This window comes from Polyodon spathula, chromosome 12 (assembly GCF_017654505.1).
Source record: "Polyodon spathula isolate WHYD16114869_AA chromosome 12, ASM1765450v1, whole genome shotgun sequence".
Taxonomy (NCBI): domain Eukaryota; kingdom Metazoa; phylum Chordata; class Actinopteri; order Acipenseriformes; family Polyodontidae; genus Polyodon; species Polyodon spathula.
In genome coordinates, this window is record NC_054545.1 from 39,809,246 (window position 1) to 39,836,217 (window position 26,972).

The 26,972-nt window shown below is 39.3% G+C and overlaps 1 protein-coding gene across 4 annotated transcripts in view; it reads left to right on the top strand.

Moving 5' to 3' along the window:
* Positions 1–7,002: 7,002 nt before the first annotated feature.
* LOC121324081 (anion exchange protein 2-like) overlaps positions 7,003–26,972 on the top strand; it is a 30,571-nt gene continuing 10,601 nt past the window's right edge. Inside the window, exons 1-15 of one of the 4 annotated variants that reach the window (XM_041265541.1) lie at positions 7,003–7,104; positions 9,959–10,056; positions 10,345–10,403; positions 10,693–10,793; positions 11,827–11,865; positions 12,473–12,531; positions 14,085–14,265; positions 16,622–16,757; positions 17,394–17,478; positions 19,062–19,104; positions 19,530–19,714; positions 20,416–20,626; positions 21,789–21,992; positions 24,283–24,431; positions 24,942–25,136. In XM_041265541.1, the coding sequence (XP_041121475.1) occupies positions 10,042–10,056; positions 10,345–10,403; positions 10,693–10,793; positions 11,827–11,865; positions 12,473–12,531; positions 14,085–14,265; positions 16,622–16,757; positions 17,394–17,478; positions 19,062–19,104; positions 19,530–19,714; positions 20,416–20,626; positions 21,789–21,992; positions 24,283–24,431; positions 24,942–25,136 (1,662 nt within the window). In that variant the 5' untranslated portion in view covers positions 7,003–7,104; positions 9,959–10,041. Of the gene's footprint in view, positions 7,105–9,958; positions 10,057–10,344; positions 10,404–10,692; positions 10,794–11,826; positions 11,866–12,469; positions 12,532–14,084; positions 14,266–16,621; positions 16,758–17,393; positions 17,479–19,061; positions 19,105–19,529; positions 19,715–20,415; positions 20,627–21,788; positions 21,993–24,282; positions 24,432–24,941; positions 25,137–26,972 lie in introns of all 4 variants that reach the window. The other 3 variants (XM_041265538.1, XM_041265539.1, XM_041265540.1) reach the window with 3 other exon arrangements.

A 26,972-nucleotide genomic window follows, 5' to 3' on the forward strand; every position in this document is an offset into this window, starting at 1 on the left:
TAGACTCGTCAACCCATTATATTACATATTAGCATGCTCAAGAATATACATTATATCGATAAACAAATTAACTGTCATTTGAAAACGTGTGTATGTATGTGTGTGTGTATGTATATATATATATATATATATATATATATATATAATATATATATATATATATATATATATATATATATATATATATATATATATATATATATATATATATATATATATATATATATATATATATATATATATATATATATACACACACACACACACACACAAAACTGGAAACAGTAATTTAGTATAATCAAGGCCTCGAGGAATTTTAAAGTTAATTAAAGAGTAGAGTGAATTTTGAATATGAGAAACATTTCGTTTTACGCCCCATGCCCGCATGTGGTGAAGAAATAACACGATCAGATTTTCAGCTCGATCTTAGTTTTATTACTGCAGTTCACTCGTTGTACACATTGTTTTCACCAACTTCAAATCATTTCCTTGCTTGTCAAATAAAGCTTATTGAATGCATGACCCTTTAATAACTCTATATAAACACCAATACACTACTGCAAAGCAAGCTTAATGAAGAAGATAGTTTAACCAACTGACTACACTTTTAACAGCATGTCTTTATTAATGGTAATACTAGGGTTTTATAATGAAATATTTTACACTAATTATTAATATACACCACTACTCTACTGTAAAGCCTCCTAAGTAACGGGCGCTCTATGGTAGCCAACTATGCCAAAAACATGTTTAATGAGCACCTTACCTTGTAAGTTCCTAAAAGCTCCATCTTAAAATCGCTCTGCCCAGCTTCTATGGTTATTTTTGAAAAGTCTGTGGTTGTATTCCACCCTATGCTTCGAGACAGGATAAACAGCTAATTTTATTTGAGTTAATTGTCAATAAACAGTTCAGCACAGTACACAAAACACTTTGAAAAAAAAAAGTTAAATCAATATTCACATACTATCGGTATAATTTAGGTCAATTCAAACATTTATACATAGTCCAAATACTATCGAAAGGGGGGTTAAAATAGTTAATCTACATTGTGTTAAAGCGTTGTTAATGTCCACATTGCATACATTCAATAACATAGCCCCAGTGAAGGTGCACTGCAAACTATAGGGTGCCATGTGTAACAAAAAAAAAGCGTTAATATTTTAACATGTCTTTTTTCCCAGATTTAATTTAAATCTTGTATTTTTTCCCAGATTTAACTTAAATCTTGTATTTGTAAATGTTGTGAAATGTTGTGAAAATAAATAAATATGTTTTAAAACGTGTACATTCAGATATAATTTATAAATCTAGCTACAAAATTTAACATTCAGATATATATTTAACTGGCCAGCTAAATCTGGAGTTTGTTTGCAAAGGAGCTCCGCCCACTTTGTGCTTTCATGCGATTTGATTGGCTCTTATAATGTTAATCGTGGAATATGCAACTTTCAGCATTACAAGAGTCAATTAAATCACGTGAAGCACAAAGCGGGCGGAGCTCATTTGCATACAAACGCCAGATTTAGCTGGCCAGTTAAACATTTAGCTAAATGTTAAATCTTCTTAAAAGATCCCTATCCCCTATACAAACCCAAGCTGAAGAATATCATGGTTGACTGATTGTGACAACAGGGCAATTCAGCTGAAATACAAACCAAATAATAAATGACTCTGCACTGTGCAAATGCATTTAGGGGGCTGTTATAAGTCTACAGTGCGGAAGGGCTGTCTGACGGTTATTACATTACAATTAGAGATGCTGTGTAATAGTCTGCTAACCTTTCCTATAGTACGCTGTGATACATAACATTAGGTGTTTGGTGTGCTGCACCTCAATATGATGTCCAGCCTTGTACAGATGTGTGACAGGGTATCTGTCGCTTGCGTGGGTATAATATGAGTGAGTGGACAGACACACAGGACTGATGCGTTTGCCACGCCCCACAGGCGCGCAGGATTTATTAATCAAAAAAAAAAAAGAAAGTAAATAAAACAGGTCATGTGACGTTACGTTACCAGCGATGGTAACGCACAGAGGAGACATACAGCAAGCTGTACAAAGGAAAAATAAAACACAGTACAAAAAAGTACAAATAAAATGTGCCGTAAAAACGGCTAGTGCTACTCCACTAAACAGGAGGTCCCGCGGGAATACACTTCTCTCTATGCTGTAGGCTGTTGTTGCCTCAAACTAAACTCTGTTCCTACCCCACCCCGGTACACACACGACCGCCGGCGGCTGCAGTTTCTTCTTGCGTGAGTGCTGGAACCCTGACCCCGGTTAACCCATGCAGTAGTCAGCAGTCTCCAGTGCTCACCAGCTGGACTCCAGACCCCCGTAACGCAGAGTCTCGCAGCCTTGCAGCATCCGCGACCAATCTCGGCCGGATGTTTTAAGGAAGCGAACACTCAGTTGGGACAAGGCCACCTACTGGTCAGAGATTAACAGAACCAATCGCTTACAGCCTTTCCCCTCAACCAAACACGTCAGACATCCAACCGAGCGGCGCAAGTTCCAACCGATGCAACGGCCGTGAGTAAACTGTATAACCGAAGTTTTAGATAATTTATGCACAATTTGGCTATCGGTCAGCTTGACACACCGCGCAGTCCGATTTCAACCTTCAGCTGCTCCAGTCTTTACAAGAATTGTGCAACAACCAACTTACGGTTCCCCTGCCTTATTGGCATTTGTCTTCCCACCACACCTAACGTTTTAAAATATTAATTTCATGTAAGTTACATGAATAACAGCCTTTATTTTACCACATCGCTGATGACATACCCACTCTAGAAGGATGTATATGGGACCTTATCTGCCCCCAAAACAGAGAAAATAATATCTCTACTGGAGGTTGAGCTTTTCAGGATTTAAAGCTCTTTTTTAATTTAGATGATAGTCTGTGCCTTAGTCACAAGACTTTCAAGTGCTGTTTTAAGTGCTGTTTTAAGTGAAGGAGTGTTAAAAAAACATACTGGGTTAAACAGGCTTTGTTAGAATCCACAGCTAGAAGAAGGTCTTTAAGGATGAATACTGTAACAGTTTCTTCTAAGGGAGTTGTCTTAATAACCCCCCTGTCACTATATGATAACATGTATAGCTGGCTGTTTTCACATGAGATAGAGTTAATCTTATTTCACTGTGCCTCTAGCAGTGCTTGCCTCTGTTGTGCCCCACTCCACTTTAAAGACACTTTATAGCCAGCACTGTTTAAATTCCAACCACTCGACCATTGGTTGGAATCATTGTTTGTGTTTTAAGTGAAACCAATAGCAGGGCTTCATTCATAGATTGTTATTAGTTGAAATTGAAAGCAGGTCAGTGTTGGAATTTAAACTGACCAATCCTGGAATACCAGTAATAAAATGCTACAATGCGTTCACAGGCTTTTTAAATTATTATTATTTTTTTTAAATTAAGATTAAAAAATATGTTTGCATTTTTTAAAGTTAAAATCCGTAATATAGATTTTATAACAGTCTTTACTCCAAAAATATGTTTGTGTGTCACACATAAACCACTTTATTAGGACCTATAACTAATATTGGGTTGGGTTACTGTCTGCCTTGATCACAGCCTTGACACGGCATGGCATAGACTCCACAAAGTGCTGGGAGGTGTCTCGAAGGATCTGTTCAGTCATTCATTTTTCACAGAACTGGTGCAGAGAGTTAGGCAGAGGATGGTGATGAATAATGTGTCGTCCAAGCTCATCCCAAATATGCTCAATTGGATTGAGATCCAAGGACTGTGGTGGACTTTGAAGAATTGTCTCAGTCATGCTACTCAAACCATTCACACATAATTCTTGGATAGTGGATGGGTGCATTATCGTTTTGAAAGTAGCCATTACCATCAGGGTATAAGTGCTGTGTGGTTGGGTGAATATGATCTGCAACAAGGCTTAAATAAACAGCAGCATTCGTTCCGTCTACCAGTAATTAAGGGAACCATGGGACCAGATGAACATTCCTCACCAGACAGGTGTTAATAAATTACAAATGTTTCAGCTATGTCCTTCAGTAGTACTGCTACCCCCTATTAAGGCCAACATACTTCACTGGCCTTAAAAGTGATGTTATACTGTAGTTACATGAAGTACCCTGCATCACATTCTATATACAATAGTCACTTGTGTGAAAACGTTAGACCACTTTGTGCTTCAATTAGTCATCTTAGACAACTAAAAAGTCTCATGCATTGTACCATTTGTGGCTCTGTATTACTTTTCTCTTACTGTTTTAAATGAATTGCATGTGTGGCCTGTTAAAGTCATCAATTAAATAAGACAATCACTAATTTGCCTATTTTTCCAATTATTCAAGATTTTTAGTTCCACTGGTTTGATTTCATATGCATAACAAATCAAAACAACAGAAGCAAACTACAAAAGGCTCTATCAGAGTGTTCCAGTGGTCAGCTCGCTTCCTGACTAGTGGATGAAAGTGAAGGAAATTCGCCTACAAAAATGGTTTTATCGACAGGAAAATCTCTGTAAACAGACAAGCAGACAAGGAAGTAGCTCCTCCATTCACAATCAGTGGCAGTGCCTAATAGTATTCAAGCCAGGTAAAGGTCGACTCTCTATAACATGCTTTAAGTTCAGCTTCAGTCAATCGATACAAGGCAGCAGCAAGTGCCCTGGCTGAGAGCAAGGCAATGTAAGATTGCTGTGACACATGCTTGTAACAACAGAGGTTTATGCACTAATAAATAAAAAAAAAAAAAAAAAAAATAAAACTTTTTTGGGGGTGATTACTTTTTTATAAGATCAACTGACTATGTAAATAAAATTCACTGCACCATCATAACCTTTAAACATTTACCACTGTGTTAATACCTGAAATGAAAACAAAACGCTGATTCTAAAAAGCTTCAAATAATAACTTTGTTGTTATCTGTTGTTTCTCGTTCTATAACATTAGCAGTTGTTTTTTTGTTTTACGAAAAGGAAGCAACAGTGGTAAATGTTTTATGAATGGGGCAGACTAGCTTTAAGACAACAGTGGTCTCTTCAGATTTAAAGTGGAAAGTGAAGGTAATGAAAGTACCTCTTACAGGTCATACTCATAACATGGGTAGCAATCTTATCTAGACAATGCAACAATTAGATTTGTCTTAGCAATCTCTCTCTGTCAGATACCCTCTCCCTTTCCAGAATGAAGTGGTTAGCTACAAATGACCGAGTAAGGAAAAACAATTAAGGTGTGTCTTTAAAACTTCAAATGTTAATATATTGTTTTTGCAGCACTTTTGGTTCAAATACATGACACTGGACCGTATTCAATGTTATTATTGTAATTCGCATAGGTCAGCTTGTTTAAATTAAATTTAAAAACCCTTGTGAGACCACCTGAATTTAACTTCTCACAATAAGACATACATAATATTGGCTATGTACAAAAACATCTTCTTAACATGACTAAAAAACTTTAATGAATAAGGTTTCTCTGTGCGTTGTGGAATACAGGAACGAAAGATGAGCTCTGATTGGCTGAAACATCCTGAGCATTCACACATTTGGTGTCAGACTAGCCAATTATCAGGCAGCAACATGGATTTAAAATTGGTAATGGACCATTCTCTGGGTGGAACCCTAACTTGGAACATTCAGTGAAAGGTATGCTGCTGATAAAAGCTAAACAGACACTGAGGCTAGCCAGATAACAAGCTCAGCGCTGGAGCCTGTGGTCTACTCTCGGCCCAGGCTTTAGATAGGGGCCCTCATTTGAAACTGAGCTCCTGTTCAACCTTGGTTTGAAAATGAAGTACAATACTACAACTACTCAATTATACATTATTAGGTAAAACTATAACAAGATGATTTCTAATGCAGCTAATGTCTTGAGCTGCTGAGAGTTAAAACGTAAACTATAGTGAAATTGACATACAGCACAGGAAGTAATTAGGTTCCAGAAAGCAGCAAAAAAAAAAGTATTTTTGGGAAATTGACAAAAAAAACCTGTTGTATTGTTACAACCTCAAACAAATGAAAGTTCCACAACTTAAAAAATGCAAGAAAACTTTGCTCTCTTTTAAGTACAGTTGCTGCGCAGCAACAAGAATCAGCTCCCAGCCTTAGGAAAGACATTCTCACACCTCAAAAGAAAAATACACCCAATACATTTCCCAAAACAACAATACACACCACATGCATTTGATTGATTTTTATTCACTTTAAAAATTGTATTTTTTTTTTAATCCTTTTCATTTTAATATCAGTATGGTATACATCCAGAATTGATGCTAACTGCATACAATATAGGAGATCATACATGGCACATAGTTTAAAGACCCTGGCTGACAAATGTGTATACAGCCTGAGCTCACAGTAATGTTGGGGAAAAATGGCAAACGGATGGATAAAGATAGAGAAGGATGCAATACGTTACTGTATCAAAAACACAAGAAAATGGTTTAAGTTTGTAATTCACCATTGCTCATGTTATTTACTAATGTTATCACATTGAGGTTCTCACCCCAACACTGGCATTCCGTCCTGGGCCTCTCTCAGGCAGAAACTGACACTGTACTGCATGGGCTTGACATGTAAACTTCCCTGAGGGCCACCGAACTCACATTTTGGAGACTTCTCGCTCAGACACACGATAACAGATGCAGGAGGCGTCTCGGCTTGTAATAATGATGATGAACACACTATAAGGAGGGAATCCCCAGATAGTAAGCAGGGTGACGTCAAAGATGAGCATGTCTATCAAGATAAGAGTCCTCAGAAATATTTGATCTGGAATGCTGAAACAAATACGACGAAGCAGCAACAGTTTTACACTTCTTCAAAGTTTTGGCTGAGAAAGGTTTGGCTCAAGTCCAAGGTGGTGGGTGGAGGAGGGCAGTTCTGTTGGGATAGCCCCCTTGCTTCAAGATGTCCAGCACAGATAACCTTGTTTTCATTTAAAGAAGGGTTAATCTTGCCTGAAGCACCAGCCAGGGTGATGATGGGGCAAGATTAAAGGTTGAGCGTGACTCAGAGCTTTTGATAAGGAGCAGTTTGTTCCCTCATTTAGGACTCCAGTACACTGCACCCAGTCTGTACATTGAGAAGGTTGTCCTGTCACCAGCATCAAAAGAAACACTTCTAGGTAAGAAAGCTATGATTTTGCTTATTACATTGCGGCAAAGTTCTGTAATGAATCCTAGCCTTGGCTAGAACTTCATAGTTTTGACTTGTTCCGCTACTGCTGCTAGGATTGCCTGCCCGTTTTTTTAAGATCTTTGATTTAGTTTTGTACAGTTCTTCAAGTTGTTGCTGAATTCATTTTAAGAGTTGGGATTCATTGTGTTTCATTGCTCTTCAGTGATGGAGACTTCATCCCAACTTTAATAGAGTTCCTGTTTCAACAAACAGAGAGGTTTTGTAAAGGATTGTCTGTATCGAGCATAAGGATACATATTTTGGTTAATCTTTAGCTTCAGGGTCTGTTACTGTGATTTTATACATGCATCTTGCAATAATATATGTTATAACATACCTATAAAAGGTTATAGCAAAAGTGATGGCAAAAGTGTAATGTAATAAAGAGAGGGGTGGGGGGTGGGACCTGATAGGAACTTGAGATGCTAAACAGAATATGGAACCCTGAGTATATCTTTTATATTTACTTCATTGTGTAAATCGAATCAAAATCAGGACTCCACATAAACATCTGTTTTATTGAATTCAATATTATTATTTTTGCATAATATAATGGTGTACACTTTTTTCCTGCTAAAATGTCAATCAGATATGTCTTAGTTTTCTTTTTCCGAGAGCTTGAACATCTGAGAGCTTGAACACCCGCTCTGTAAAACAAATATGCCTTTGGGAGTATGCCTGCTCTGTGATTCTGTTGTGAATTTGCTGCTCAGTAATGTCTTCATAAAGTCAGGTGTAGTTTTTATTTTTAATATGGTCTACGAGAGTCCCCAAACCCCTCATTCAATTACAAACCCCACAGTTAAACTGATTACATGTTCCTTATGAATATTTAATTTAATTATTATTTCATAAAAATTATTCTTTAAAGTTGTATTAATACAATTAAACTGATACAACTGTAAATCTATAAAGTCCTAATAAAGTATACACCTTCAAACACAACTTGAAATATAAAATACATTACGATCACAGTTCAGTTCTGAAATATCTGAGCACTAAGCTGGATTTTTAGAGCATTTGACAGCACTGGGGAATCGTCCTAGATTGCATTATCCACCTCTCCATGGTTAACCTGAGGTTAGCCCTAAAAATGTATGGAGTTGGATTCCCGGTACTGTAAAATGCTCTAATAATATCCATCCATGGTTAACAGCTTGATCAAATCAACCCCTTCTAGGTGAGCACAAGCAAGGGGTCCATGACTGAGTTAATGCTACTTTCATGCACAACAGCACATCCTTCCTCAAATGAAAGTTTAATATCTTCACTGCAGAGTATGTCTGTTATGGTCCAAAGTGGTGTCAGTTTTTTAGTAGAGGCATCTGAGCAAGGCAACTTTCTATAAGCAGCCTTCGGAATCATCACATCAGGGAATTAGAGGAGGCTTGCAACTTGAGGTCTTTTTTATTACGTTTCTTTTGGGATTCATTTAGAGTTAAGTAAAGTAAGTGACTTCGCTTTAGTATTTGTAGAATTTAGTCTAAAAGGGACTCAAGCAGACAAACGTTTCAGCCAGTGCCTTCTTCAGGATCTGGCTTAGTTTCCTGAAAGTTTTAACACAGAATTCTGATTGAACATTTGGAAGTAATAGAAAATAAACATAAGTTTGATTCTTTTTCTGCTGCTGTGGAAGGTGGAGATGTGGGTTCCTCTGCATGTCAGTTTAATGTAAGTTTGATTCTTTTTCTGCTGCTGTGGAAAGGTCGGGGGTGGGAGTTCCTCTGCATGTCAGTTTAATGTTTCGTGCTGAACAACTGAGAAAGAATGCAGCTCAAAAAAGCACAGATGCATTTTTTTAACAGAGAGTTTGTCTACTAGACTAGACTACTAGATGGTCATTTATGTCTGTTTCAGTACATGCAGATTTTTTGCATGTTTAATTTAGTCACCAGTATATTTGGGACTTTTTGTACAACACTGAGCAAGGTTCATTTTTCTAATGATGCCAGTATAAAAAGGACCACTATGGTGTGCACCAGTAATTTCTCCCCCCCTGAAACAGTGAGTTATTTTAGAGATCTGCAATGGAAAGTAATTACTGGTGCACAACCCCTGTGCACGCCTAGTGGTCATTTTTATAGTGACCTTATCGCACACTACTTGTGCTTGCTTTTTCTGGGAACTCATAATTGTCTTTATGTACCTCATGTCTTGTTGTCATTATGATTATGATTAATCGATTATATATATATATATATATATATATATATATATATATATATATATATAATATAATATATATTATATATATCACGTATAGAAACATTACATGTAAGTAGGGTTTTGCAATATTCGTTTAAAAAAAAAAAAAAACCTCAAAATAAATGATTTTTTACTGAAAATACCTTTAAAGTTTATGGTAAGTCACAAAGAATAAAATTATTGAACTTTGTGTTTACACAAATTAAGGTACATCCCCTTTCTCTTAGAGCTGTTGGACTCGATGCTCAAAACGGGGACTTGAGACGAGTTTTGTCAAAACAGAAATATATATATATATATATATATATATATATATATATATATATATATATATATATATATATATATATATATCAAAATGTGACTAGCAACACAGCATTTCTAATAAACCAATCAGAAACATCCTCAAGTTGAATGTTAAGAGACTGATGAGGTCTAGTGCTAGAATCCTGCCTCTATCGTTGTCTGCCTGAGTCACACCTGCTTGTTTCCTATCGTTAAAGATTTTTAGTTCCTTTCAGTACCAATGGGGGCTAACATTACCTTTCCTTATAATGGGATCCAATGAATCTAACGCCAGGACCGTCTCTCCTCAGGTTATGCAGCTGGGAAGCTGAATACAACATTGTGACTGTGAGGCAAACCCAGGACAGTGTACAAACCTAGGGAAATTGGAGACATGGCGTCACCTTTGGTAGGTTCATCGCTTGGTGGCAAGAATGTACCAAAATCTTTATGTTAAAAATGAGCTTTAAATGTCATTGTCTTACTGTCTCATTGGTATGACTGCGCCCTTGTTTGCAATCATAGTGTGTGCGTGAGTGTTTGTGTGTGTGTGTGTGTGTGTGTGTGTGTGTGTGTGTGTGTGTGTGTGTGTGTGTGTGTGTGAGTGTGAGTGTTTGTGTCACTGTACCTTGCCGAACTAATTGGAAATACATCTATAACAACTGAACCCAAGTGTAAACAGCTTTTCTCTCCCTAGAGCCAAGATGACTCTTTCGAAGAGGAGGACCTTCAGGTCACCGGAATGGATCCGAAAGAGTGAGTGTCTATCTGGGTTTTACTCCGGCTAGTTCAGTTTAGTGACAGACTGGAAATGAAAATCCTTGTAGTGATGTGTCTCAGAGTGCTATTTCGATACATGGAACCCGGTAACACTTTACATTAAGTGTCTCTAATTGCTGTGTATTTATATAGTAGTTACTTATCTAGCATGCTTTTACTATGTGTTTACTGTGTTGTGTTTGCCATGTTTGCTCTGCTTGGCCCCTGGTTTAGGGCAGCTGGTTTCTTGGAGGGGGTTTACCGGTGTCTATGTTTCTGCCTGCAGGGTGCAGCCTGGTCGCTCTGGAGCCGACGACCTGGAGAACAGGAGACAAATGGAGGGCGATCCAGAAGGGCGCTTCCACACAGTCCCGCTGGACACAGAAAGTAAGTGTTGTTTCTTTATTTAGTGAGTCCCAAATGGAAACAAAGAACAGAACTGTCATTACTTCACTATGCAAATTACAAATGGTAAAGGGTACATAGTGCACAATTTACTGTCAAATGAAACAAATTCATTTCAAATCATGAACACAATTTCTTTCAAAGCTGCACACTTGAGTCCTTTTCTAACGAATGGATGTGCATGGCAGAGAAATGTTATGGAACCATTGTGTTAGCTACAATCACTTTAATGCAGGAAATGATCCAGGTAGCTTGGATCTGATTACTGGCACCTGATCATTTCAGTAAACAAGGTTGTTCTAATAAGCAGGACTGTGTGCAGAGAGATAGCAATTCCTCCCCCTGCTTTGATCACAAATTGCGTAGCACTATAGTAGTATAGGAAAGAACTCACAATCAAAAATGATGATACAGCTTGGAAGAATACCAGAAGAAATACAAATAATATCTTCTCCGTGCATTGTGGTCATGTCCTTAATTAGCTATGAGGACACAAAGGTCGTGTCCTTGCTTGTTTCTTTGCATCATCAATGCTGATGCTCATGTAAAAATGCTGGTAAAGTACAAAATACTGCTTCATTTTCTCTGTTGGTTTGCCTTGTAATATAGATTTGGAGGTTGAATAATAAATACCAAGCAGCTATATAAACATTGCCAGCTATAGCTTGAAACCTCAGACCTTGGTAGAATGCCAGCTCTGGTTATGATGCTGCTTGTGGCCATCGATTCTTTCAGAAAAAAGAAAAAAAAAAAAAATCTTAGTAATTCATCCAGTTAATTGTTGCCCCTTTTTCAGAATGATAGATGAATATTTCAGTCGCAAGTGTCTTTACATGATGTTTCTGTATTATTTAATAGATAGAAAACAAGGGAGAGTTTTTTTTTTTTTTCCTGCACACTAGTCTCTGCTTGAGGTTGATGTTTACTGTCAATATGTGGTCTTCAATTTGAAAACACTTGGAGCAAATTGTCAGAAAGAGGGGCAGCAGCACACTCTAAAAGTCTGTTTTTATAGATTTCTGGTTTACCTGCTACACCTTCTCTCTGGGCTCAGGTAGGTGTTGTTCTGTGTTTTACTCCAGGATGCACAGCATTTCATTAGAGATGCAGCTTTAGATTAAATGTTATTTACCTTTTTTTTTTTTAAAAGGCCAACTTGAAATGACACATTAGCATGGTAAAAGTAGCATCATGGCAGCCGAGATCCTAGGTGTTAAGAGGCAATTGGGGATCAGGGGGTTACCTCCTCCTGAGCTTTTGTGGGGAGCTGGCACACAGTTGGAAATTCTTAATTGGGAAGAAAAACAGGGGTCAAATAATTAGGGGAAAAAGGAACACCATCCCTTGTAAAAGTTTACTATAGTACACCAAGGAAAAGTGTGTGTGTGTGTGACTGCAGCTGAACCGGGAATCCATCTAACCCTCCTATATAGAGAGAGTTGAAGCCAGTGTGTGTGTATGACTGCAGCTGAACCAGGAATCCATCTAACCCTCCTATATAGAGAGAGTGTGAAGCCAGTGTGTGTGTGTGTGTGACTGCAGCTGAACCAGGAATCCATCTAACCCTCCTATATAGAGAGAGTGTGAAGCCAGTGTGTGTGTGTGTGACTGCAGCTGAACCTGGAATCCATCCTAATGTGTTCTTTGGTTTTTGCCAGCAGGTCTCAACCCCGAAGTCCGCAGGAAGCAGTTTACAAACTCAGGCAGAGGAAGCCACCAGGTACAAAAGCAGCTTGTCAGGAGCGCCTTTATACATGAAGGGGCACTTTTCTATTAACTGCTAGTCAACTTGCTTACTAACAGATTAACAGATGTTTCATTTTCGTGTTGACATGACTTGAGCAGCAAGTTCCAGCCACGATTGTTCTGCGCTTAAAAAAAAAAAACTTTTAAATGCAAAGAATGAAAGATAACCCTTTGAGTGGATAGTATGGTATTGACACTTGTAAGGTCACTGTTATACCAACAAAGAAAGTGCAGGCTTATCAGCTGTTATAGGGGCTAGTGCTTACAGCCCAGGCAGAAACCAGCACAAGACATACTGAGGATATAATGTTTATCACGTGAAACCACTGATAGCATTAAATAACCCCTGTTGGAGATTGTGATAAAAATGCAACACAATACTTAAAGAACAATGGAAGACGAGTCGTTGAGGTCATGAAGTCAGAACATCATATTCAAACTAATAAACAGTATCAGCTCTTCAAATCTTTTCACAGCAATATCATATTTATACATTAAACTACAGCATATTTCTAAAATAGCCACATTGATAATAATAATAAAAGTTAAGAAAAAAAAACTGCACAAGCTGATTTACCTTGTAATAAACAGATATCGTGTTTGAACAGGTGTTTCTTTCAAAACTGAACTTTTGAGACCAATAGATGTGCATGGTGGAGAGAATGTATGTATTTAGTTAGCTAGGATTAATTTGTACATTTCTGGAAATTGTTGGTAAATCCACTCACCTTGCATCCTGTTCTGTGCTGATGAGCTGTATTGAGTTAGCCAAGCAATAATTAGACTCACCTGACTCTAATCCCTTTTCACACTTCTTAAATAATGCTTGATCAACATGTGCTGATCACACTTCATCAAGGGAGTGTGAACAAGGGTTTTAAGAGCATCTGAAAACATCACATCTTAACTAATACACTGCCAATTATAATAAGGGTGTAAATGAAAGTATATTAAAACAAAACTGTTCACGTCTTTGAATTGTTAAAAGTCTATTTAAATAGGAACCAATTTTAGCAGATTTCCACCTGCTCTTTAAAACAGATTCAGCATTTTTTAAATCCGAAAAACCGTAACCCCTGTGTAAATCTGTAAGAAACTACAGTCAGTCTAGTAGACAAAACTACTGGGCTTTGCTTTCATCAGAAACAACTGTCAACATGATATAGGGTCAGATTCTCAAATCATCATTCCATCATTGTTTTTCTGGATGGAGAAAACACCAAATACCATGCTTTTCTCATGGTTATGGTATGCATTTACCATAGTTTACCTTGGTTTATGATGTTTATTAATATGCTTTACCATACCTTACTATTCTTCATAATGCTTACATATGTTTTTATCATGCTTTTGCTAAGCTTTATTGTATTTTGCTATGCATTTACTATAGGAAACCTTTCTAAAGGACAGCACAGATTTAAGCACAGCACTTCAGTGATCAGGAGCACTCGTGAGCACTTGTGAGCACTCGTGAGCTGGTTTTTAAAGACGGTGGTTTGGCTGCATCTTGCTGTTGCTGTATTCCAGTCGTATGTGGAGCTGAGTGAGCTGAAGATAGACAGGAATCAGGAGCTGTTCTGGCAGGAGATGGCGCGCTGGGTCCAATTTGAGGAGGACTTCAACCACGATGTGGAGCTCTGGGGCAAGCCGCACGTCTCCTATCTGACCCTCAAGAGCCTGCTGGAGCTACGCAGAACCATGGGGAAGGGTGAGTTTCCAGGCATCCCCCCCTCCAGACCTGCTGCTGCCAATCAAATCCTACCCACTGCTGCCCGGAGAAATCAAAGAACAAGAGTCTGTAACCAGGGTGCACAGCTCTGGTCCTGGAGTTCTGCAGCTTACGAGTTACTGTCAAAAATGAAATATTTACTGCGAATGTTGTTTCTCCTTTAATGGAACTACCATGGGGTATACTTGGTCTATTGCCACATCATAGGATTTGATACTCATGAGAAACAACAGAGTGTGGTAACATACCTTATGAATCAAAGATGAAGCAACTCCCACTGTAAACCATTCATTATTGTCTGTTACTTTGGCAGATATTCCCATCTTATAGACCCTTGTCTTTTCTAGCTATTAATGTCAATGGATATCTCACAATAAGTTCTCATAGAAAACAATTGATTCCTGTGTACAGCTCTTTCCTGTAGTACTGCTCTGGTTGTAACATCGTTTCTATGGGGAAACTCCAGATGTACTCATGGATGGTCCCAATTTTTTCTACTTCATTTTCCATCTAGAAAAAACTTTCAAGACTTTAGTAACTAAGAGCAGATAACATTTATTGAAACAGAGTTACTGGTGTAACACGTCATGTTGTCTGCAGACAGACTACGACGGATCAGGAGTGTCACCCACAGATTCGTATTGAAAGGAACTCTTTATACTTTCACACAGTGAAGGCAGCTGAGCATCCAGTGATCAGAATCAGGATCAGTCTCACAGCAAACATGTCAATGCCTTGGCTTTTGGTGTTTGAGTCGAGTTTCAGTAAAAAGAAATTATAATTGAATGGAAATGCAAGAGTCAAGCATCATTTGCAATGGTCAAGCACATTGACTGAATGAGTCAATTAAAAACGCTCAAAGGTAAAGGCAGATTTATAGAAGAATAATAATAACTCAGCAGTGGAGCAGCAGAACCCAGAACCCTCAAACAGAAGCATTTCAAAAAGGACGTACTCTTTCATTTAAATGGAATATTTGTGGGGAAAAATTGTGAATTAGGGTGTGGTTTCAAAATGCTTACTCTGTAATAAACCTTTTAACTTTATACAGAACTTCAAACAACATTGGATTGTTTTAAAAGTAATTACAAATAACTTTAGCAACATTAAAATTAAAGTAAAGGCAGGTAAATACTTTAAAACTGATTCATTAAAGAGCGTATATTCTGTGCTTTTAGTATTCACTTTATTACATTTAAACTATATCTTATTTTTGTATTAGTATTTTTTATTCAATAATAAAATAGTGAATACAAAACAAAGCAAGCAGTAACTACATACCAATCACCGCTCATACTGATGAAACATATGGGGCTGGTTTCAAGAACCTGATTAACACAAATCCTGGATTGGCTAATGTTATCTTCAGACTAGTGTTAATAAGGCGCTGTGAAACTACAAAAAATAAAATGCATTGTTTATATATATATATATATATATATATATATATATATATATATATATATATATATATATAAACTATATAATATATATAGATATATAGATAATATATAAAACCATGTTTTGGTTATTTTTTAAATAATAAAAACATTTATTATATTTTATTTTTACGTAAGTAATAAAATTTCATTTATTTCACAGAAATGTACTTAATGCCACGTTACGTGCAGCTATGCTATCTATAGCTTATCGCACCACACTAGTATATGGTCTTGTAGAAATCTTCATATATTATATATAATATATATATATATATATATATATATATATATATATATATATATATATATATATATATATATATATATATATATATATATTAGGCAAGAAATTGAGAGCACTTAAAAGACAACATTCCAATAAATCCATTTTATTTTGTATAATCCTTGCTGTTTAGAGACAGGATGTTACTGTCCTCAGACAACAAAGCTGACGTTTTGCTGCACAACCAAGTCCTTCTCTTATAAACAGTATACAAATGTAATCAGAAAAAAAAATCTTTCTCAGCTGTGAAACTTATCAAAAAGAATAGAAAACAAGGGGAAAAAATAAAAGCTGGTTTGTGTTGGTGAGTGGTCAGATGGAGGGAGGGGAGTCTGTCACCTCTGCCCCCTCCCCTTCATTGAAATACAATAGCTGCTTCAATCTAATAGCTTTACCACCCCTAAGTGTAAATACATTGAATTCTCAAGCCCCACTTCTCACAGTGTGTGCTCCATTATTGACAAAAGCTTGGTTTATTGCATTGCTGTTGGATCCTGGCTGTTTTGTATAAGGCTCTGGCTGGCTCTGGGTATGTAAAGAATGCTCTCCAGTGTCCTCCGGTCTCAGCCGGCAGTGTAGAGTGTTAACCCCACTCTCCTCATGCTTCCAGGGACCGTTCTCTTGGACCTGCAGGAGCGCAGTCTGGCGGGCATCGCCAGCAAGGTGGTGGACAGCATGGAGAAGGACGGCCAGCTCACAGAGCAGGACCGGGCCCAGCTGCTCCGGGCTCTGCTCCTCAAACGCAGGTCATTGTTGCATGCTTTTATTTTCTTGGTCAGTTCAGTGCTCAGGTGAGGGCCAGTGGGATTGCAATCAGACTCCCTGCAGATGCTGTATTCACAAAACTTTAACCTGCCAGTTATTTGTTCTTATTTGTTAAATACAATTGATCATCCAGAACATCAAAACACTCAATCGGAATTCTAAAACTATAAGAAACGAAGTCAGCTGTTCTACTGTACTTTTTTTTTTTTTTTAAGTTTTCCTATAAAATCCTGTTTGTTATTCTTCACACTGTTCCAGGCTGCTGCTGTCTAGAAAACCAGTCTAATTAATATGACACTTTATTTTATGCATAAAAAAGACTTCAGTTAAAGTTCTGTGAATATGTATTTGATGTTATCTTCATCCCAGGTTCATAATAATGTTTATGTTATCCAGGTCTGGCCTCTCTCATAATGAACATACATTTCCATAGACTATAAAGTGACATGTTTTAAAATCCCATTGTAAAACCATGGTACATTTTTATAAGGCAACGAATGCAGTTTTCATGCAGTTCCTCTGTGGAGAAACTGTTTGCTTGTCTGAAATGGTTACCCTGTCCTCCCAAATGATACTCCTGGAGCTCTTGTCTTACCTGGTCTCTTGCCCCCTCATAGCCACCCCAAGCAGCCAGCCTCTACCTCTGAGCCTCTCCTGGAGGACGAGCACATCGAGGTGGAGACCTTCTCCGTTACTCAGGAGGTGAATGAGGCTACTACTGGGCATACAAGTTATATATATATATTTCAGCATTACAAGTGCCAATCAAATCGTGTAAAATTCATCTAATGGCTTCTACATTCACAGCATATTAAAAGTCAGGGTACAGTACTTGCAAGACATGTTTTGCCCTGTTCGGGGCTCATCATTTGACTTTTAAAACGCTGTGAATGTAAAAGCTGTCAGGTAACTTTCACGCGATTTGATTTGCTTTTGTAATGCTGAAATTTGCATCATTCCCCCTTAACTAGAGGGTATATACATTAATATATATAATAATATATATATATAATAATATATATATATAATATATAAACAAGTTAAGGGGAATGATGCAAATTTCAGCATTACAAAAGCAAATCAAATATATATATAGACACACACACACACACTGTAAACACAATATGTCTTATATGAAGTCAAAGTGGCACCTTTCAGACATATATACAATAGTGTGCAAATGTAATTAGAACACCTCAAGATTTGTCCTTTATATGCCTTTATAAACCTCTCGTTCAGTAATCGATGATATAGAAACAATAGTGACACATGTAAAAATGTTAGACCATTTGGTGCTTTAATTACATCTTAAACAACTTCTAGCAAGTTTCAACTATTTTACCATTTGTGGGTGTATGTTTCTTTTCTCTTACTGTTTTATATTAATTGGACAATCACTATTTGCCTTTTTTTGACAATTTTCCAAGATTTCCAGTGGTTTGATTTCATATGCACAACAAATCAAAACTACAAATGCAATAGGGTGTTCTAATACATAAGCACACTGCTGTATATATAAATAGTGGACAGGTCATAATTGACAATAACTAATGTATTGAGGTCACTTTATTAGTAAATGTGCAGGTTCTTCACAAAAGCAAATACAACTGATAAAACATGTGCTGGTAATATGATCTCAACACGAGGCTCCAAATAGGGCACCGGGACGATTAATCAGTCCAAAAATGTCTAATTGTTTAATAGAGAATCAAAGTCAAGATGAGCAGTTGTCTATAAACTAACTGAGTGTTTCTCCAATATGTGGATTATGAAATAATATATATATATATATAATATATAATACATAGTCCCACAACCTCGTCCCAGTCCTCTACAGCTTGTTGGAGCGCAGCCACACTGAGTCCCAGGAGATGTCATTCCCATGATACAGAACAGCATGCAACATAACAGAGGAGTGGGATTGTGAGACTAAAGGGAGCCACAACCATGCCTTGCTTGTATCAAGTGCTAAAAGACCAGCTTTGAAAGGAGGATCCCTTTGATAGTCATATTGGGCACTAGTAAACACTTATGTTAAAGACTTTTTTTGTTTTAAAAGTTACAGTTTTAAATTAAAAAAACCAAAAAAACAAAACACAACCTGTTAATAAATAATGGTTGTATGATTAACAAAGATAAATAAAATAGTTGCTTACTACGACTACTACTACTACTACTAATAATAATAATAATAATAATAATAATAATAATAATAATAATAATAATAATAATAATAATAAATCTTGAATGCCAGCCTAGCTTTAATCCCTTGCTTTTTCTTTCAGAGGTTTTCTGCAGAGAATGTAGAGGCTACTGTTGTGCTTATAGGTAAGTGCCACTAACCCAATCTAGAATGTTCATTCTGTTGGAAAGCTTGTCAGCAACACACGTCTGTCAGCAACATAGAGCACTTGCACAGGACCTATTGCCATGCAAATGTGAAATAAAAAGACAATTGATCACGTTGTGATTCAGATGAGGTAGTTACTGAGGGTATATAGAAGAAAGAGATGTTCAGCTTACAGATCTCAACATTAACACTTTGGAACTTACAGCACAGTTTTGTTCACTTTTTGAAAGTCTGTGTGAAGGTGCTTTCAACTGAGTTCAAGAGCTGCAGTTCCAGGTGTTTGGAATGTTGGCATGATCAGACATTATAGAAGTAAGTATAGAAGCCAGTGCCATCTAATGAGGAGATAATGAGGACAGAGCTGGTGTCTCGCTGTGCATCCTGATGTGGTGCTCTCTTTCAGGCGAGGTGCAGTTCTTGGAGAAGCCCACCATGGTGTTTGTGCGTCTGAAGGATCCGGTGGTGCTACAGTCAGTGCTGGAGGTGGAGCTCCCTGTGCGCTTCCTCTTTGTGCTGCTCGGGCCCAGCCTGCCTCACATGGAGTATCACGAGATGGGACGAGCCATCTCCACCCTCATGGCAGACCGGGTAAGGGCTTCCACTCCCGTCATCATCGATCACTTCGGGGGCAGCTTCATTGGTACTGTTTTGTGTTTAAGGTTTTTAAAGGTTTTCTACATTGTAATTGTCTCTTTATTGTTTTCCAGGACCCCCTTGTAAATTAGGTCTCGGTCTCAATGGGTAAATCTTGGTTAAACAAATAAATAAATACAAATACTGGAGGGGTGTCGTGTGTATATTGCAATAGGATACTATAGTACGTGTCTCGGTAGTAACTCCAGACAAGTTGGAATAAAGAATGGTGTTCCTATACACGACCAAACTCAATGGGAAATCTAGGGTATTGCTGCAGCTATCCCAGCTGTATCCGCTCCATGGGATTATGTTTCCAGACTGCTCTCTGACATCACATACAAAACAATATTTTAAAGTGCAACAAATCTTCATGAAATTCAATTCATGATAATTGTTGGGATTGAGATAAACGTTTTGTATTCATGTAGCTACAAGTTCCTCCTGCAATAGAAATCGGTAGCCAAGTTTGCCTTTAACTTTTCCATTACATGTTTACAGGGCTGGCCCTTTTCTGTTTAAAAATGGGCCCCTTTTGTAGATCTACAGTATGTGGCTGATTCCATTCTAACTTGGCTGGTTTTCTGAATGTGAAATTATGTTTTTGGAGGGCCTGAATGTGATGTAGCTGGTGGCTGTTTCCTCCCCTCCTGTAGGAGTTCAACGTGGCAGCGTACCTGGCAGAGAGCCGCAGTGAACTGGTGACAGGGATCAATGAGTTCCTGGACTTCAGCATCGTAATCCCTCCCTCTGAGATCCAGAACGAAGGCCTGCTGCACTCCATGGTGCAATTCCAGAGGCAGCTCTTGAAGAGCCGCTTCAAACCACTGGAGCACCAGGGAGGGAAGCAGCCGTTGGAGACACCAGGTAAAGGTACAACCAGCCCCTCACGAGCCTGACCAAACCAGGGCTGTACAAGCCAGCCCCTTACCCCCTGTTAGCACTGGGAGGATTGGGCCCTATTCGCCACTGAGCAGCAATGATGAGTCATGCTAGTTTTATGAGATCCAAAAAAATTATACTATAATCAAGCTGTTTGTAATTGCATCCGTTTTTGTGCCTTCCCTTATACAAGAGTTCCTGGGATATATAACCTAATTTAAAATATTTATATATCTTCTTAATACATTAAGAACAAAGTTTGTTTGTCTGTTTGTCTGTTCCTTTATGCATTCGGACCCCGCAGGAGCCAGTGCAACCAAACTTTGCATGGCATCCTCTTTCGTCCAGGGGAAGGTTGAGGACTATATTTGGAGCCAAAATTTTGACCCCCGGGGAACTTATTTAGTAGCCCCATTGCTGGATCACTACAGTAGCCATGTATCTCAAAACCCACAAAACCAAAAAATAAATAAAAAGAACAAACATTTAAAAATGGCAAAAACCTAAAAAAAAAATTAAGTTAAAAAAAGGAAAGGGGTCCAAGTGCATTGTGCGACACCCAAGATCGTTAACTTATAGGAAACCATAACGCTACCGTTCCCCAATTTGTCATGCATGAAATACTGAAATATTGAATTTCCCCGGGTCAACAGCGGGTACTTCAGCTAGTTCCTAATAACTTCAAATTAACTCAACTGAACACAGCAGACCAGTTAACAATTAATCCACACCCACATGTATGAGACACTGAAACTTTTCATACGGATACAATAGGGTTGTCTAACTTGACTACAACATGAGTTTTAGAGCATTTTACAGCACCAAGGAATAAACCAGGAATACAATGCAATCCAGGGGGGGGGGGGGAGTGTCTCTGTTACTGTAAAAGGTTCTATTTAGAAATGATAAAAAAAAAAAAAAAAAAAAACACTTTCCCGAGAAGATTTTGGACAATGGTTAACAGCAGTGGTTAATTTAAATTGATATCATTTGAAACTTGAATTAAGGACCCATCAAAGAATGGAGTATAGATGCAATCACATGATGATGATGACAGATTTTAATGTCAATTTGCGGGTTACTTGGATGGTCTGTAATTGTGATTAAAATGCAAGGTGTTCAGGCATATTTTACTCTGTTTTCTCAGTCCTGCCCTCGAAGCAGCAGGAAACGGACGACCCTCTCAGGCGGACAGGGAGACCCTTCGGGGGGTTGGTGAAGGACATCAAGCGGCGCTACCCTCACTACCTCAGTGACATCACCGACGCACTCAACCCCCAGGTCCTGGCCGCTGTCATTTTCATCTACTTCGCCGCCCTCTCTCCCGCCGTCACGTTCGGGGGGCTGCTGGGTAAGTGGGTGGGATAGGGGTTCAATCAATGCTGAAAGAAACTTCATCGTCAAAGACATGTGTTTCCACTAGAGGTCTTTTTCAATGTCTTCAGATGTTTGCCATTGTTAACTTAAAATTCTTACTTTTCATGAAAAACTAAATTAATATTACATGTCAAATCAGCAGTCAAGCTAAACAAATGTACAAAGCAGAAAGAAGGTTGTAGCGAGAGAGAGAGAGAGAGAGAGAGAGAGAGAGAGAGAGAGAGAGAGAGAGAGAGAGAGAGAGAGAGAGAGAGAGAGAATAGGTGGAGCTTGCAGAATTTAAAGGCATGCTGTCACATGATTTGAAAGTCAGGTAGGATTCTCCAGACAAGCCCTTTAGATTAGAAGAAAGCTATGGAAGGAAAAGTAACTTACCCATTTGTTATAGTACCATTCACAAACTATACAGTTTCATATCATAATAAGTCAAGCAATATGAGTTAATACTGTACCTCGTTAAGGGGACTCCCAGTTTGAGCAGCCCATCCTGCACAAAATGACAATATAGAATGTGACACCCAAAACACAGCATATTCACTTATGTGGCAAAACTTTGCTACAACAAACCCAGAATGTGTTGCGATGATAAGAACATAAAGTATGAATTTTATCTTGCAAGGTGTCTGCCTGAGTGCTTGACTGCAGGGATCCAGTCCAGGTCTTTGATCTGACCATGCAGGTCCTCACGTAGGTAATCAAGTGCCTGTTAAACTTGAGTGGACCTGGACTCACTCTGCAGTCTAACACTCAGTCAGACTCCATTGGAATTATTGTGGCTACCTTGGGCAGGAATAAGGAGCATTTGGGCTTAGTCCTGATCTTGTTCTAGCCCTGTTTATATTAAATGAATGAGACCAACTAACCTCATACCCTTTTCTTAAAGACCTTAACAATGTAACTAAACCAATGAATGAAACCAGGATTGCCCCAAGATATCATATACCTTAAAAGGTCCATAAAATAGTCAGATTAGCACCTCAGATTTCTCACAAGTCCATTGTGCAGTTTGATGTTTTTTGGGTATCAGGCTTTGTTGTCACTTGGACCCCAGTGAAGCCAGCCATTACATTGAATGTTTCATATACTGGGCCCTTTAAATCAAACATCAAAGGCAATATCATAGATTATCATAGATTAGTCTGATAATTGAATGATTTAGGTCCCACCACAGTTCACAATAAATTAACTTACACTTTAAAGCTGGTTTGTAAAAATTGAACAATTAAAATAGTCTAAGACAATTTTCCCAGACTGTGGCTCTGAGTCCTAGAGCGAGCCAGCCGCAGTGTTGCACAGCTTAGACTGTGGATCTGAGTCCTAGAGAGAGCTAGCCGCAGTGTTGCACAGCTTAGACTGTAGCTCTGAGTCCTAGAGCGAGCTAGCCGCAGTGTTTCACAGCTTAGACTGTAGCTTTGAGTCCTAGAGCGAGCCAGCCGCAGTGTTGCACAGTTTAAACTGTGGCCGAGTCCTAGAGTGAGCCAGCCGCAGAGTTGCACAGCTTAGACTGTGGCTCTGAGTCCTAGAGCGAGCCAGTCGCAGAGTTGCACAGCTTAGACTCTGGCTCTGAGTCCTAGAGCGAGCCAGTCGCAGAGTTGCACAGCTTAGACTCTGGCTCTGAGTCCTAGGTGAGCCAGCCGCAGAGTTGCACAGCTTAGACTGTGGCTCTGAGTCCTAGAGTGAGCTAGCCGCAGTGTTGCACAGCTTAGACTGTGGATCTGAGTCCTCGAGCGAGCCAGTCGCAGAGTTTCACAGCTTAGACTGTGGCTCTGAGTCCTAGAGCGAGCCAGTCGCAGAGTTTCACAGCTTAGACTGTGGCTCTGAGTTCTAGAGTGAGCTAGCCGCAGTGTTGCACAGCTTAGACTGTGGCTCTGAGTCCTAGAGCGAGCCAGCCGCAGAGTTGCACAGCTTAGACTGTGGCTCTGAGTCCTAGAGCGAGCCAGCCGCAGTGTTTCACAGCTTAGACTGTGGCTCTGAGTCCTAGAGCGAGCTAGCCGCAGTGTTGCACAGCCTAGACTGTGGCTGAGTCCTAGAGCGAGCTAGCCGCAGAGTTGCACCGCTTAGACTGTGGCTCTGAGTCCTAGAGCGAGCCAGTCGCAGAGTTGCACAGCTTAGACTGTGGCTCTGAGTCCTAGAGTGAGCCAGCCGCAGTGTTGCACAGCTTAGACTGTGGCTCTGAGTCCTAGAGCGAGCTAGCCACAGTGTTTCACAGCTTACTCAGATTGTGACTCTGAGGCTTCCCTTCCTTGTCTCTGTTTCTGCCGCAGGGGAGAAGACGATGAACTGGATGGGGGTGTCAGAGCTGCTGGTCTCCACGGCTGTTCAGGGGGTCCTGTTCTCTCTGTTGGGAGCCCAGCCTCTCCTTGTCATCGGGTTTTCAGGCCCACTTCTGGTCTTTGAGGAAGCCTTTTTCGATGTAAGCTGCGTTTCATCTCACACCTTAGATATAGCCCAGTGCTTCCAAATCTTACTGGGTGAAAGGAGTGCTTACCAAGGTTTATTTTTTATCCATTTCCATACATCTTATTGAGCAACACTGTAACTGCCCACCCTCCTTTTTCCTTGTGAATTTTATACTTTAAATTACAAACGTCTTAAATACAACCAGTGCTTGAAGTGGAAAAATGAAGTGGCGGTACACAGAGAAATGGAGGGGGGGGGGGGGGGGGGGGGGGGGGTGGTAGTAGGGGAATTTGCAACATTTTAACTACAATATATAACTCACATGATTAAAACTGAAATTAGAAATTACTCACTAAACAGAACTCCAGCTAAAAATCCCTTCCCACGGGCTCAGGTGTTAAATTTTCAAAACTATGTGAACAGCAAGCAGCCTCATCAGCAAATCAGATCAGGAAAAATGAATACTTGTCTAGCGTTTAAATGTTTACAGTGTAAGCTATTAACCTCATCTCCCTATCTACAGTTCTGTAAAGACCAAGACTTCGAGTACATCGTGGGACGTGTGTGGATCGGGTTCTGGCTCACCCTCATTGTTGTTGTGATTGTGGTGTTCGAAGGCAGCTTCCTGGTGCGCTTCATCTCGCGTTTCACCCAGGAGATCTTCTCCTTCCTCATCTCCCTCATCTTCATCTATGAGACTTTCTCCAAGCTCTTCAAGGTTCGTGCTGCTAACTCTGCGGCCTGCAATCCTGACCAGTGGCTCTGTTGTTATTACCATTTTTATTAAAATCTCCTTTGATCTGGTCTAGAGAATCTTAAGTGCCGGTTTTCCTTAAAATCCTGCCCCCCTGTGGAACCATGCCTCCCTGCATGAACTGCACATGCGTTTCTACTTTTGTAGTTGTGAAAGCTCCTCCCATAAAAGGGTGTCTCCCCTGTGCAATGTCTTACTGCATGTACATTTCATTCAGGTTCATTCAGGACAGAAAAGGTAAGACAATTCCTTATTATGGTCTGTGCATTTATACATTTATAAATAGTTTGGTCCCTTGAAATGAAAGAAACAAACGTTGATGTGAATGTAAACTGGTACTGTTTCTATTTAAAACTTGTACCTGTTACTGTATATGTTAATACACACTCTCTTTCTCAGGATACTGAGGTGCATAGCAATTTACACTGATATTAAGTATACATCGTTATTACAGTATTCAAAATTGAACATACAGTATATGTGCATATTAATAATTGGGGAATACATATCATTATCACCAACTATATATTTTGCTCTCTGTGTGGATGTTTCCACAAATACCAGTTTAAGTAACAATAACGTCATACTGTTAGTGAGGGGAGGTGTAGCTTCATGGCTTTAGCTATCGGAACATACCTGTGGGAGGCGGGGTTTCATGGCTTTAGCAATCAGAACGTACCTGTGGGAGGCGGGGTTTCATGGCTTTAGCTATCGGAACATACCTGTGGGAGGTGGGGTTTCATGGCTTTAGCAATCAGAACGTACCTGTGGGAGGCGGGGTTTCATGGCTTTAGCAATCAGAACGTACCTGTGGGAGGTGGGGTTTACATGGCTTTAGCAATCAGAACGTACCTGTGGGAGGTGGGGTTTCATGGCTTTAGCAATCAGAACGTGCCTGTGGGAGGCGGGGTTTCATGGCTTTAGCTATCGGAACATACCTGTGGGAGGTGGGGTTTCATGGCTTTAGCAATCAGAACGTACCTGTGGGAGGTGGGGTTTCATGGCTTTAGCTATCGGAACATACCTGTGGGAGGTGGGGTTTCATGGCTTTAGCAATCAGAACGTACCTGTGGGAGGCGGGGTTTCATGGCTTTAGCAATCAGAACGTACCTGTGGGAGGTGGGGTTTCATGGCTTTAGCAATCAGAACGTGCCTGTGGGAGGCGGGGTTTCATGGCTTTAGCAATCAGAACGTACCTGTGGGAGGCAGGGTTTCATGGCTTTAGCTATCGGAACATGCCTGTGGGAGGCGGGGTTTCATGGCTTTAGCTATCGGAACATGCCTGTGGGAGCCGGGGTTTCGTGGCTTTAGCAATCAGAACATACCTGTGGGAGGCGGGGTTTCATGACTTTAGCTATCAGAACGTACCTGTGGGAGGCGGGGTTTCATGACTTTAGCTATCAGAACATACCTGTGGGAGGCGGGGTTTCATGACTTTAGCTATCAGAACTTACCTGTGGGAGGCGTGGTGAGAGGTTCCGTTGTCACATGATTGGAATGGAATAAAGAAGGCTATTCAGGATTCTCTAGACAACCTCAAAGCAGCTTAAAGCCAGATGAAACCAGATTTTAAAAATGATTTTGAAAAACAGAACACAAAATCACATAGAATGCTTCCAAATACAAAAACCTGACCCAATAAACAAAGCGAGCTTACTCATAAAGAGCGTGCTTCTTACTGAGATTGAAAGCTGGGTTTTTTAATTGAATCATTTTCATGGCTGTTGTAGCTTTTTAGCTTAGAGACAGTAACAGTCAGAAACTTTCTCCCACACATCCTGCAATGTTGCTTTGCTGTAA